This window comes from Malaclemys terrapin, chromosome 1 (assembly GCF_027887155.1).
Source record: "Malaclemys terrapin pileata isolate rMalTer1 chromosome 1, rMalTer1.hap1, whole genome shotgun sequence".
NCBI classification, from domain to species: domain Eukaryota; kingdom Metazoa; phylum Chordata; order Testudines; family Emydidae; genus Malaclemys; species Malaclemys terrapin.
Genome location: NC_071505.1, coordinates 227,927,994 through 227,942,394, shown reverse-complemented (window position 1 = coordinate 227,942,394; position 14,401 = coordinate 227,927,994). Strand labels below are relative to the sequence as shown.

General features: G+C 47.5%; 1 protein-coding gene across 2 annotated transcripts in view; it reads right to left on the bottom strand.

Annotated features, from left to right (window-relative positions):
- The window catches only part of LOC128825664 (arylsulfatase D-like), a 33,819-nt gene that overhangs the window by 1,595 nt on the left and 17,823 nt on the right, over positions 1 to 14,401 (bottom strand). For both annotated transcript variants that reach the window (XM_054008366.1, XM_054008374.1), the window contains exons 5-9: positions 8,550 to 8,973; positions 5,915 to 6,051; positions 5,557 to 5,691; positions 3,705 to 3,867; positions 287 to 408 (exon numbers count right to left, since the gene is read on the bottom strand). In XM_054008366.1, the coding sequence (XP_053864341.1) occupies positions 287 to 408; positions 3,705 to 3,867; positions 5,557 to 5,691; positions 5,915 to 6,051; positions 8,550 to 8,973 (981 nt within the window). The remainder of the gene's footprint in view (positions 1 to 286; positions 409 to 3,704; positions 3,868 to 5,556; positions 5,692 to 5,914; positions 6,052 to 8,549; positions 8,974 to 14,401) is intronic.

Below are 14,401 nucleotides of genomic sequence, written 5' to 3'. Positions count from 1 at the left end.
CACCCCCAACAAGCGGCATTAGCGTTGTCAGCAGGAGACCACTCCTGCCGACAAAGCGCTGTTCACACTGGCACATGTCGTCGGCAAAACTTTTGTCTTTTGGGGTGTGTGTTTTTTTTAACACCTCTGAAAGACAATTTTTTTGTCATTCAGTTGCCAGTGTACTAAGTGGCCTAAGTATTATTGCAAAAAAGCAATCAGTTAGGGTTGCTATGATGACTGCTCCTATGAGGAGAAAATATTTGCTAGAGTTTGTATCCCTCACGGGGAGAGTGTCTATACTCACTGTCCTTTTGGTGCCATCGCACCGCGTGTAAGTATGACCCACAGTAGTGAAACATGAACTCGTGCTCTGACTGTTGAACTTTTCCTTGTAGTAAAGGCATCAGGTTCCGGCCATCAACTACCCTGATGTGATGGAGATAAGAGAAGTCACCAAACTGGGACAATAAATATTGTATTTATTACTCACTCTGCAGTAAAAAATTCTTAGTGCCACTGGCACTACATCTACAGATTGTTTACATGTTTATCTGTATATAATTTCCCTGCTGCACTTGTCCTACATTTAGAACAGCTATTAAAGAAGTTAAGCAAATACTTAAATCCCTAAATAAAATGCTTTTTAAAACAAAAATTCAGACTTATCCCATTGAATAGTACACAAACAGTTTTTACAAAGACTTAGTTCTTATGGAAAACTAAGACCCCTATTCAGGAAAGCATCCCTAATGAGAACAGCACTTAAGCCTGCTTTCCTGAATAAGGACGGATTTAAGCACGTAAGTGCATCCCTGAATTGGGGCCTAAATTAATATTTAATAGTTTTCTTGTAATAACGCTGGCGAGTAATTTTTTCTCTCCTATGTATAAGCATTTCTAAAATGTATTTCACAAATGGTATCTAGGTAAATTTTTCCGATACTTTACTTTTCTCCTTTTCTCCTAGAGCAAAATTTTCAAAAGCAGCTAAGTGACTTAAGAGTCCCATTTTTAAGGCACTTAGGTGCTTTTGAAAATATTACCCCTGGCGTGTATATTTCTGACACTTCTGCAATTAGGAGCAGTGTGGCATTTGGGGGATGGCCTCCCCACTCACAGCTTTCACCACACTCTTGTGGTGGTGAGTGTGGGGATATTGAACAGTAGGTTGAAATCCTAATCCCACTGAAGTCAGTGATAACTCTCTCATTGACCTCAAGGGGACCAGGATTTCACCCTAGAGTCTACTGCCTTTCACAATACCAGTATTCTGCTAGCAGATGGCTGCCTTTCAGTTGCTAAGGGACCACAGGGCATCCACTTTCTGGCAACTGAGTAGTCAAGCCTAAGTGATCAGGAGAATGGGATTACAAATTGCAATTCCATTCATTTTGCCAACTCTCCCCTCTGTTACATCCCTTGGGGTAAGGGCTGAGGCAGAGAGAGATGCTTTGGCCTCCTCCACAGACAGGAGGGTCATGGGTGGGCAATATTTGTAGGACAGAGAGCACTGCACTTGGCAGATTAAGTATATGGAAAGTAGATTCTTGACTGCCTGATTCTCTGCCTGGTGATGTTAGAACACATCTAGGCCTCTATAGGAAGTATGCTGGGAGCTCTCCTCACAAGATTTATCTTGTTCAGGGAGAGGAGCACATTTCACAGAACATGGCTGCTAAAAAATGGGTTATAGCTGCATGGACCATCGAAAGAGCTGCTCTTTTCTCATGGGGGCACAGCTAGAGAAAGTCTTTCCACTCCATCTAGCGCTTGTGGGAGAGCAAACAGCAAGGAGAGACATGGATAGAAAAAACGCATGCTTTGGAAGACAAGATGTAAGGAGGAGGAGGGGCTACAGAGAGGGTTATGGGGAGACATTTATGGGTCTTTGTGGTGCGGGAGGGAGGAAAGCCTTCTACAGTTTCCACAGAGCCTAGCAGGAATTGTCGTAACCCCTATATGGAACTCAGTCCCTTCCCTCTCGTCGATTTCCACCACAAGCCTCACTACTCATAAGGGCCCGTGTGGGGTCCATGTATGCCTATTTGGCCCCTGCACTTCTATTACCCTATGTGTTTTTAATTGGATATACATCTACACTGCAATAAAACAATCAGGGCTGGCCCCTATCAGCTGACTCGGGCAAGCAGGACTCGGGCTACAAAATTGCACTGTGATGCTGTGTGATTGAAAAATGACTGTTTATATAATTAATATTGCCACTTGTTATGCAATTGCAACAAATCTTGTACAAAGTATGTCATATAAGGTGTTAATGGAAAAGTTATGATTTGATGAGTAGGATTATTCTGTTTATATGCATGTATCATTTTGTATCTGAAGTTATGAATATTGGCTACATAGATCTATATTTCAATTGTGTTTGCTCCTGGGATAACACCCACAAGGCAGTTTACGTCCATGCTAGCCAACACATTGTGAATGAACTATTCAAGCTGATGGCCCATTAAAGAACACTTAATTCTCACAATGGGCCACAGAAAAAGCTTGTCCCCACCTGATTAGCCTTCCTGTAGACACTTTAGCCAGAATACGGGTAATGGCTTCTATGAATCATCAAAGCATGCAAGGGCATGTGACAAGCTCATGTGACCCTGGACTCCCTCTTGTGCCTGTAATTTTCCACAAAGTAAGACTGAGAGCAGTCCCTCAACATGGGAGAAGGTATAAAGGACCCTGGAAGCATCTCCATTTTGCCTCTTTCCTGCCCTGATCTCTGGACTATGGATTTACACTAAAAGGAGCATTCCAACCAATGGACTGAGGACCTTCCAATCGTTTGGAAGTTACCAGAGACTTTACAAGCCAGCAGTCTGTATCATCACAGCTACAAACCTGATCCAAGAACTTTGCAATGTATGTATATGATTTCTTTGACTACTTTAACTCTCTCCTTCTTTTCTCTTATAAACAAACATTTACATATTAGACACTAAAGGATTGGCAACAGTATGATTCTTGGGTAGGATCTGAGTTATATATTGATCTGGGTATGGGGCTGATTTTTTGGGATCAGAAGAACCCTTTGTTTAGTGAAATTGGTTTTCAATAACCACTCATCATAAAGGCTAGTGTTTGGATGGCGAAATAAGGGCTGGGATGCCTAAGGAGACTGCATTATTGATTTCTTTTTAACCAGTGTGGTGAGACAGAAGTTTACTTTTGTCACTGGTTTGGAATATCTAATGATAGAATAACGGGTGAGTCCAGCCTATTTCTCAGCAGTTTGTCCTGAATCTGGTATTCCGAGATGTGACCCACTGAGGCATGGTGACATGCGATGTAGGCTTTTGGGTTTGGGCTAGAACCTGGGATCTGAGAATCAAGGGGGGAGGGTTTCAGAGCCCGGGGTCCATTCCATTTACACAACAATGTTATAGCCCCACAGTCTGGGCCCTGAGAGCCCAAGTCAGCTGACATGGGCCAGCTGTGGGTGTTTTATTGCAGTAGTAGACATACCCTTAATTAGTTCATTTCATACTCTCTGGGGTTTCCTTGTTCTGACAACTATCCTACCCCTAAGCGCTACATGCTATAACCCATAGTAATATCCCACATTATGATTGTATAGCAGCAACGTAAACCATCAAATCCCATTGCTTAGTGCATACCACACTATGAATGTAAAGTTTAGCAAGAGCATAAGCAGCAATATTGTCATTACAGATATAGGGAGTGAATATATTTTGTTGTCTCCTTACCTGTCCTGGGGCACAATCCCTCCACCCAGGTGAGCCACTGTGGGATAAATGTCCATAAGGCTTGTAGGTTCATCAATAACTGTGTCAGCAGGAAAGACTCCTGGCCACCTAAGTATCCCTGGCACACGGATGCCTCCTTCCCAGCCTCCCATGCCTTTTCCACCTACAGAAAAGTGACATATAACAGTTATGACTCATTAACAGACATTAGACTTGTACATGAATTTAGAGACTGATGGCAGCAGCACATTACTCATCCCTAAGGTTTAATTCCATGGTTAAGTTCTGATTTCATAAACTTCAAGAGGGATGCACAGAATCACTCAAAAAATAAAAATCAAACACATCCTCCAAAACTGGGAAGGTGTGTGTAATTAATGTCTTGACTTGCAGCGTGGGATAGATGGGAAAATGGGCAAGCAAGCTTTCAAATATATGTTCTTCGGCAATAATTTTCTTTCTTTTTCCCCTCACATTGCTCCTCTTGCACTCAGCTGTTAGTCTACATCCTTTTGTAGGGTCAGAATGGGGTGACAGGAAACTTTTGAGAGCCTACACCAAATAGCCCCATGGCCTAGCAAAAAGGGAGGGACTGGACACTCTCTGAGAACACACAAGACTGAAGGTATGAAATATGTCTTAAACAGCACTTAAAGAGCCTCATCCCCCATTTTAATTCAGAGTTTCAGTACAGACACTGGTTCTGTTTAGACATGGGCTAACATTTTCAAAAGTGACTCTTGCATGTAGGATTTAGTCACTTAGGAGTCTAAAACCTAAGTGCCTATTTCACTTTTGAAAATGAGATTTAGGCTCCAAAGTCACTTAGGTGGTTTTGAAAAAGTTACCCAAGAACTTCAAGACCAGAAATATGAATCTGAATAATACAAAAGCTATCATATACCCTTATTTGAACTTTCAGTCAAATGATTTTCCCTAACCACATAGTACACAGGAATCAGACAGCTATAGAGAGAATAAGAATTCTACACAGATCAAGCATCAGGATGCTGACTGCCTACGTGCTGAAGAAAAGATGTGTATTGTGGCACAGTTGGGTACACGAATATAGCCATCAGGTTTCCATGTCTTTTAGCTGCTCGCCATTGCAATCTTGTTTCCCCCTGCCCTCCAAATCCCATCAGACTCATTCACCAAATCTATAACGTACTGCTTCCATTCAATGGTAGCAATCAGAGCCAATTTACCGTCCAGCTGCATGAGGAAGAGCCAGGAGCTAGCAAAAGTTCCTCCTCCCCCTCCCCAAAAACAGGCGAACTCTCCCTTTCAGTAGTACACAATTTCCACAGCTCAGGGAGTCACAGTTTCAACTCTTTGCCCCTGGCTGTGTAGTTGGCAAGTGCTACACTAAAAATTAGGCCAGGTTGCAAAATTAATAAAAGCTGCAGTTTAAAAAATGAAAACATTTACATTCTTTCTGATTGGCATTTGTCTTGTTTAGAGTACATTGAAAGCAACAAAACCATGCAGTGATTGCCTTCTCACTGTAAGGGACAGCACACTCCTCCTTTCCTTTTCTGTTCTGATTAGCCATGTATCTGTGATAATATTTTTCTCTTCCATGAGGCCTTTTCTCTAGGAACAAATATTGATTTACAGGCGTTATGCAAGCTTCACAATACTACTGTGAGACAGGCAAGTTTAATGCCTTAATTTCAGAGAAACGAGATGCAGCACAGAGAGATTAAGTTTGCTGTCCATGGTTACACATGACATCTGTGCTAGAACCAGGAATAGAAACCAACTCACATTGAACCCATCGGTGTTAGTCAAGCAAATTAATTTTCTATTGCATTTCTTAACTTAAAAGAAATCGTACCGTAATTCTTACCTTTATATATGCCATTCCAGCCACCTAGCTGAGTTTTTCCTTCTTGAGCCTCCAATTGTCCTCCATGGTCAGAGGCAAAATATGTGAATGTGTTGTTTTTCAAATCTTCCTTGTCAATAGCATCAAGAATTTTGCCTGTAAATTAAAAGAAAGACAGAAAAACAGTCAAAAGTTTGCTATGAATCAAACAAAAAGATAAAGATCTAATTAAAATGATTAGGGAACTAAAGCTTTGCAGAGCCCTTGCAGAAATCTTTAATAGCTTTTAAGACTCCAAAAGCTTGGTTGATATCAGTATTGCACCTTTTAAAATCCACTGATACATTTAAAGAAAATCTCTTTCATAAAGGACACTTACCCACCAACCAATCCATTTCTTCTACATTGTCTCCATATAAACCGTGTCTGCTCTTCCCAAGAAATTTCTCCGTGGTGAAAAGGGGTGTGTGAACATGTAAAAAGGAAACGAAGAGGAGGAATGGTCCATGCTTGTTTCTTAAAAAATTAAATGAATATTTTTGTTGTGCACTTGGAAAATTCTAGAAGCTTTCACATTCAACATGCACACACATAGATTATAACTAGAACCACATTCATCCTGACATAATGCCATTGACCTCAATTTGGCTGGTCCACGGAGCATTGTCTCTCGTAATGTGCACAATGGATGACACTAGCTATTTTGGGGGGTAATGTCTCTCCCCAGAAGGGTTTGCATTACAATGCACCAAACAGTACACTGTTACCCCGATAGAACGCTGTCCTCGGGATCCAAAAAATCTTACCATGTTATAGGTGAAACCCCGTCATATCGAACTTGCTTTGATCCACCGGAGCGCACAGCCCCGCCCCCCCCGTAGCTCTGCTTTACCGCGTTATATCCGAATTCATGTTATATCGGGTCACGTTATATCAGGGTAGCGGTGTATATATTTTTAAAACAATTGCCTTAGTGAGAACAATCCCAGAACCTTCTCACAAGAGGGCTTTACCTCAACACAAAATTTAGCTATTTTCCACTCCATAGTAAAGAGAAAGAGAGAGTATGGCACCATGGAAGGCTGTAAACTGAGTGAAAGAAAAAAGAGGGACACATGATAATGGAACAGTTAGGCAGAAATAAATGTCAGACTTTAAGGTGTAAAACAGTTATCACATGTAGTCAGGAATGGTAAATTTTTCAAAAACACCCCTATGACTTAGGCTTCTAACTCCAATTTTCAAAGCAACTTACTTACAGAAATATTTAGATGCCTAAAGATGCAAATAGATGCCTAGAGGAATTTTCAAAAGTGCCTAAGTGAGTTAAGCATCTAACTGAGTGGTGGGCAAACTGCAGCCCGCAGGCCACATGCGGCCCATCAGGGTAATGTGATTGCGGGCCATGAGACATTTTGCTGATGTTGATCATCTGCAGGCCCGGCCCCCCGCAGCTCCCACTGGCTGCAGTTCACCGTTCCCAGCCAATGGGAACTGCGGGAAGTAGCAGCCAGCATGTCCCGGCGGCTCAGTACTTCCTACAGCCCCCATTGGCTGGGAACGGTGAACCGCGGCCACTGGGAGCTGCAGGGGGCCGGGCCTGCGGACGGTCAACGTCAGTAAAATGCCTCGCGGCCCGCAATCACATTACCCTGATGGGCCGCATGCGGCCTGCGGGCTGAGGTTGCCCACCACTGACTAACTCCTACTGAAACTCTTTCACTGAAAGTCAGTAGGACACAGGCTCCTAAGTTCCTATGCCACTTTTGAAAATGGGACTTAAGCACTTTTGAAATTTTTACCTGAAGTTTTGTCTGCTATGTATAGCACAGTACAGTTATCTGGATGTCTCATAGGGCTTTTTGTAGTTTGTTCCCTTCCAGATGAGCACCAAAGGGGATGAGCTGCTGCAGGAGGCAAGATACTTGACCAAATAGATCAAATGGTCAGATTTACTATGGTTAATTTGTCTATATTCTTATGTAAAAAAAATAAAGATGTCTGAAAGGGAGTAAGAGCAATATAAGCCAGAGAGAATAGCCTAGCAACCACTGTAGGAGAATTGCTGGATTATGTAGTGCTGGACCAGAAACAACCCTCCATTAACAGAGATGGGGGGCTGGCAAGAGAGAAAGAGCAGTCTGAAAGCTAAAAGATGGGACAACAAACTAGTAGTGGGGGTGGGGGGGAAACAATAATGGAAACCTAAAAAATAAGTAATTGCCAAAGAGCATGTTTTATTTGCAGCAGTCATGTGCTGTAATGGTGCCACTCTTCACTGGTACAGTGGAGAGTATAGGCCATCAGGCTGCAGCCCATCACAAGCTCTCCATAAAAATTACTTATTCTCTCACTACAGCTTTTCAAAAGCATTTACGTGACTTTGGAGCATGCACCCCACCGATTTTCACTGGGACTTACGAGCCTAAATCACCTGGCACTTTTGAAAATTTCACCCATATGGGTCATCAATATGGCCCCAATTCTGCAGTGACTTATACCTCAGATGATACCATGGACTTTGGCCCAGCAGTCTTTCATGATAAATATGAAGAGATAGATTTAGTTAGGAAAAAAAAACTTTTAGAGTTTGTCTGATAGCTGGGGAAGCTACACAGTGTTGTTTTGCAAATAATAAAAAAATTGAAAAATGAGGCCTTAGTCACATATGTCACCTGGTTAAAACCTCTCTTATTTGAAAAGCTCCAGGTAGCTGAAAAGATCCAGGATTGCTGAAATAAAGTCGAATCCTTGGTGTACTCATTTGTTGTCAATACTCAAAATGCTCTCCCATTAACATGTCATTCATACTGGTACTCTTTTCTTGGCTCCAGAAACCAAGTCAGTGAGCATGTGTTTGTGGGCAGAAATTTCTTATGTGCTTCAAAAATATTTGAAAAAGAATTATCCAGAGACATTAACAGCTTATGCAAAAAAACCCACTTGCACCAAGGATCTTAAAAACACTCCTGGGATCTTGTCTCCTTTAAGAAAAAAGGAAGGTCGTTAGTTACCTTTCAATAAATGAAACTGCTTCTTTAAGCACGAGGGCAGCCGTCCTTTCCAACTTCATTGGTTGTTCAGTAATGTCATAGTTCCTCATCAGGATACAGTTCCAATATCGCACAAATCCATAACTGGAGTACCAGGAAGTGAAAAAAAGTGAGACAGCTAAGGCAAAGCAGGCAACTATTTTCCAGCTGGCGGAGATCAAGCCAGTAAGCTTTCCAATGGTAACTGTGAGCACAGCAAGGGCAATTATTTGAGTGTAAAGCCAGAGTTTGGCTTGAAGGGCTGCATCCAACTCGGGAGGTTTGTTTTTCTGACAGTTGTTTAGAAGAGTAAAAGGCATGCCATAAAAATAATCAAAACCATGGTTTGAAGGGTGGTGGCAGTGATCATTGAGGGCTTCACAGTTCATACCCTGATGCCACTTCCCTGAAAGTTAAATAAACAAAGAAAGGCAATTGTTAGGGCTGGGATTTTCAAAGATGCCTTAGGAGAGCTAAGTGCCCATTTAAATGACAGTTGGGCACATAAATCTCCTAGGTTCCTGTAGAAGAACTCGGTCGGGGCTCGTCCCTCTGCGGGGCTGTGGGGCACCACACTGCCTCGCTACACCGTTTCTGCTGGGTTGGGGAACACCCAGTCTATGGCCCAGACCTCCAGGCAGGGCTGCTCAAGGAGTACCACATAAGCCCTGGCCCTGGGTTAGGGCGGGGCAGCAAACAAACAGTCAGGGACTCAGGCCCTCAGGCAGGGACTGAGCAAATAGTTCAATAGAAGCCCAGGCCCTGGGTCAGGGCGGGGCAGCAAACAAACAGTCAGGGACTCAGGCCTTCAGGCAGGGACTGAGCAAATAGCTCAATAGAAAACCCCAGGCTCCTGGCTCCGAGCGTTTGGGGAGAGGGGGAGACTGCCACCCATGAGTTGGGTGGCAGGGGGAAATGCAGGCCCACCCACTCCACTGAGTCCCAGCCTGGGGCCCTAGCAGTGGCAGAAGACCCGCTGCTCTGTCAGTGGGGATCCTGACCGCAACACACTGACATTGATTCTGGCAATGCCGCCGCCAGACTAGGGTCGGCTGCCCCAGGGCTACTTCCGGACTCCCCCTCGTAAGGTACCTGGGTTAGGGCGGTGTCCTCAGAGGTTTCCAGCACCATCGGTTCCTCCGGGTAGCTGGCGAGGGGTAGCCTTGGCTGCTCCCCTGGGTAACTGGCAAGGGGTAGCCTTGGCTGGCCCGGCCAGTCCTCGGGTCGGCTGCGGCCTGCCGGCATCTCCCAACCCGGAGCTAGGCCACAGGTGTCTGGCCTCTCTGGCGGCTGTGGTCCAAGTGAGCTCTGCGATCTACTTCCTGTCCTGTGCCGTGACCTCTGGGGAGCGGGCGCAGGATCCACTGGCTCTGCCCACGTTGGTGTCAAGGGAGGTTCTTCCCTCTGCAGGGCTGAGGGGCACCACACCACCTTGCTACACCCCCGCCCCCAAGGCTGGCTCCCGATCATCGGGGCCAGACCTGTCCAACTCTCCCAGGCGGGACAAGAAGTCTGAATTCACGTGGTCCTTACCGGCCCTATGGCGGACAGTAAAAGCATTGGGCTGTAGTGCCAGGTACCAACGCGTTAGCCTCATATTATTATTTTTCATTCTGGCCAACCACTGAAGCGCGGCGTGGTCGGTGACTAGTATGAATGGGGCCCCAAGGAGGTAGTAACGCAAGGCATCACAGGCCCATTTTACTGCCAGGGCCTCCTTCTCTATCACCGCGTAGTTCATCTCTCGTGGAAACAATTTCCGACTGAGGTATACGACCGGGTGTTCTTCTCCATCCACCTCCTGAGACAGGACCGCCCCTAGTCCTACCTCCGAGGCATCCGTCTGGAGGATGAACTCCTGGTTAAAGTCGGGGCTGTGTAGGACGGGCTCATGGCAGAGACTGTCTTTGAGGGCCTGGAAGGTGTTGTCGCACTCCGGGGGCCAATGTATACGTCAGGGGCTGGTTTTGGTCAAGAGTCCAGTTAAAGGGGCTGCGATAGATGCAAACCCGGGAATAAACCGTCGGTAGTAGCCCGCAAGTCCCAGGACTGGCGTACTTGGTGCTTCGTGGTGGGCGGTGGGCAGGCCGCCAGGGCCTGAACCTTCCCCATGAGAGGTCTCACCTGTCCCCTCCTGATAGTGTACCCCGGTTGGTGGTCTCTTGCCATCCAATGCGGCATTTTTTCGGATTGGCCATTAATCCTGCTGCCCGCAGGGAGCTCAGGACTGCCACTACCCGTTCCAGGTGGTTCTCCCAATGGCAGCTGTAAATAACAACATCGTCCAGGTACGCTGCCGCATTCTCTCGGTGAGGTTGAAGGAGTTGGTCCATCAGCCATTGAAACGTTGCAGGAGCACCATGGAGACCGAAGGGCATTCTAGTGAACTGGTAAAGGCCCGTGGAGGTGGCAAATGCGGTCTTTTCCTGGGAGGCGGGGTCGAGTGGGATCTGCCAGTATCCTTTGCTCAGATCAAGAGTAGTGAGAAAGTGAGCTTCTCCTAAGTGGCCCAGCAGTTTGTCGATCCGAGACATTGGGTACGCGTTGAATTTTGAATTGATGCATCAGAAATTGATACAGAACCGCTGCGTGCGATCGGGTTTAGGAACCAGGACTACCGGGCTGCGCTATTCGCTTTGCAGTGGTTCAATAACCCCCAACCCTAGCATCGCTCGGACTTCCTCCTCGACGACTTGCCGCATACGATGAGGCAAGGGCCTATTCGATTCCAGGATCACCACCCCAGGCTCTGTCTGAATAGTATGGTGAACGAGGGTCGTGTAGCCCGGCTGGGCGGTGAATGTTCTGGGGAATGCCTGCAGGAGGCATTGGGTCTGCTTTCATTGCTCCTCAGTCAGGGATTCTCCGAGCTGGGGCATTGCAGACTCGTTGGTCGGGGTTACACGGGGCCTCAACTCGGGCTCCGGTGGAAAGGGATTAATTAGAAGGCCCTCTCGTTCTTGCCAAGGTTTCAGGAGGTTAATATGGTATCGCTGAGTTTTCTTCCGCCGGTCTGACTGATTAATCTCATAGGTGATCGGGCTGATCTTCCGAATCACCTTATATGGCCCCTGCCAATGGGCCAGTAGTTTTGACTCGCTGGAGGGCAGGAGGAGCAAAACCCGGTCGCCGGGTTCGAACTCGCGGAACCGGGTCTCCCGGTTGTACATTTGGGCCTGAGCTTCCTGGGCCTCCTTCAAGTTCTCCTGAGCTAGAGCTCCTGCTTGCGCAAGATGTCCCTGCAGCTGGAGGACGTATCTCAGAAGGCCCTGGGCTGGGGACGGGGCTTGCTCCCATGTCTCCCTCATGAGGTCCAGCAGCCCCCTCAGACGACATCTGTACAACAGCTCAAAGGGGGAAAATTTCGTGGAGGATTGGGGTACCTCACGGATGGCCAGAAGCAAAGGTGAAGTAGCTGATCCCATCGGTGCAGGTCCTCTGGGGAAAACTTGCTCAGCATGTCTTTTAGGGTACGGTTGAACCATTTCACCAAGCCGTCAGTTTGTGGGTGGTAGATGGAGGCACGTAGTTGCTTAATCCCCAGGAGGTTGCACACCTGCCACAGCAGCCTGGAGGTGAAGTTGGTGCCCTGATCAGTGAGGATTTCCCCAGGGTAAGCCCACGGGGGCAAAGACCTTTACGAGCTCATCAGCGATGGCCCTGGCGGTGATACTCCGTAGTGGGACGGCTTCGGGGAAACGGGTAGTGTAGTCCACAATGACCAGTATGTACAGAAATCCTGCCCTGCTTCTCGGGAGAGGCCCCACCAAATCCATGGCCACTCGCTCAAATGGCGTTTCCACAATGGGCATGGGGATCAGAGGGGCCATGGACATCCATGGGGGAGCAGCCAGCTGACACTCTGGACAGGAACTACAATAGTTCTGCACCTCCTGGTGCACCCCGGGCCAGAAGAATCAGGTCAGAATTCGGGTGAGGGTCTTTTCCTGGCCCAAGTGCCCTGCAGCCGGGATGTCATGGGCAAGTTTCATTACCGCTCGTTGGTGGCATCGAGGCACAAGCAGTTAGATCTGGACCTCTCCGGTGTGGGGATCTCGGTCCACCCGATAGAGGCGGTTGTGGCGTAACTCGAAATGGGGCCACACCTTGGCCCTGCATGGATGGATCAGAGCGCCATCCACGGCCGCCAGCTGCTCATACACTTGACTAAGGGTAGGGTCCCCCCTTTGGTCCCGGCAGAAGTCAGTGCTGACCCTGGGGTCGTCAGCGGACATTGGCAGGGGGTCCTCAGGCCTTCCTTCCTGCCCATTGGGTCCTGTTCCTCTGCCTCTTCTGCGGGGGTCTCCCAGCAGTCCCCTTCCAATGCTGGGATGACGTCGGGGCTTTCCTCGGCATTCAAACGAAGGATGCCTGGGAACTCTGGCCAATCACGTCCCAAGATCACGGGGTAGGCTAGTCGTGGAGATAGGCCAGCCACCAGCAACCGCATGACCCCATCCATGGTTAGTCAGACTCGGGCACTGGCGTAAGGCCGTATGTCGCCATGGACGCACTACAACTGGATGGTTCCCAGGCAGGGGTCTGCCGGGAGGCCTAAGCTTCGGCGGACTAGGGTCTGGCCGCATCCGGAGTCAATCAGGGCCCAGGTCAGGCAATCCCTGACAACTAGGGGCACTGTGACGTTGGTGGCCTGCGGCGGTCAGGCGCGGTTTTCCCCTGTGCCAACGTGACCAAAGCAGCAATTCATCTCGGTGCAGTCCTGTTGCAGGTCTCCACGTTTCCCACAGGAGAAGCAGGGCCCTAGTTCTGGTCATCCGGGCTGGGCCGAGCCTCCCCCCTAGCTCTGGGGGGGCTTCGATGGATCCTTCCGCTCCCTGTATCTGGGCCCACGGGGGCTTGTCGAGCCGGCCCTTCGGGACATCTATAACAGGGCTCCTGACTCTGTGGAGGGTTTCGCAGCTCGATCCAGACGCTCCCCTTCCTCTCTAGGTTAGGGCGCTCAGGACCTTGTGGGTGGGCTCGAGTAGCCAGTCCCACCGGGGCTTCTGCCGCAAGGAAATTTTCCATGAGAGCTATGGCGGCAGCTACTGTCGGAGGCCAATGGCAGAGGACCCAAGCCCTTCCCCGTGACGGGAGGATATGGACAAACTGTTCCAGGATGACTTGCTCAGTGAGCTCATCGGGGTTCTGCATGTCGGGCTATAGCCACCGCTTGCACAGGTCCCTCGGCTCCTGGTCCACCAACTGGGGTCGGGTGCCCGGGGTGTAGGTCAGACTCCGGAACCACTGCCGGAAGGTTTCCGGGCTGACGTCTAAGGCTTCTAGAATCACCGCCTTTACCCAGGCATAGTCCCATGCATCCTCCGTGGATAGCCCCCAGCACACAGTTTGGGCAGTCCCCGTCAGATTTTAATTCTCTCTTTTATACCTCTATAACTAGCTAAGTGATAAAAATACACCTAAATTCTTAAAATATAGGCCTTAATATCTATATCCTAACACAGCCCATTTTCTCAGGGCTAAATCATTTATCTAGTGTACAGCCTAAAGAGCAAATAGAGCTCTCAATGTTCTTAAAAATTAAGTTTGCAATTATGTTAATACTAAATTTGGTTCCTCCATTACCTCACTTTTTAATTTAAAAAAATTGTGGGTTACCACATACTGAGGCATGTATTAACCCCAGAACATTCTGAAAGGTTCACGAGTCAAAAACTTTAGATCCAAGATGGCAAAGGTGGAATAGCACACTAGATCACCTTGCGATCAAGTAAGACAAGATGCGAGGAATCTTCTGTCAGTGCCAAGAAGCAGACAACTACCTGAAGAAGGATAATTTTAATTCACTGACAGAGCCAATGGCCAAAATGAAA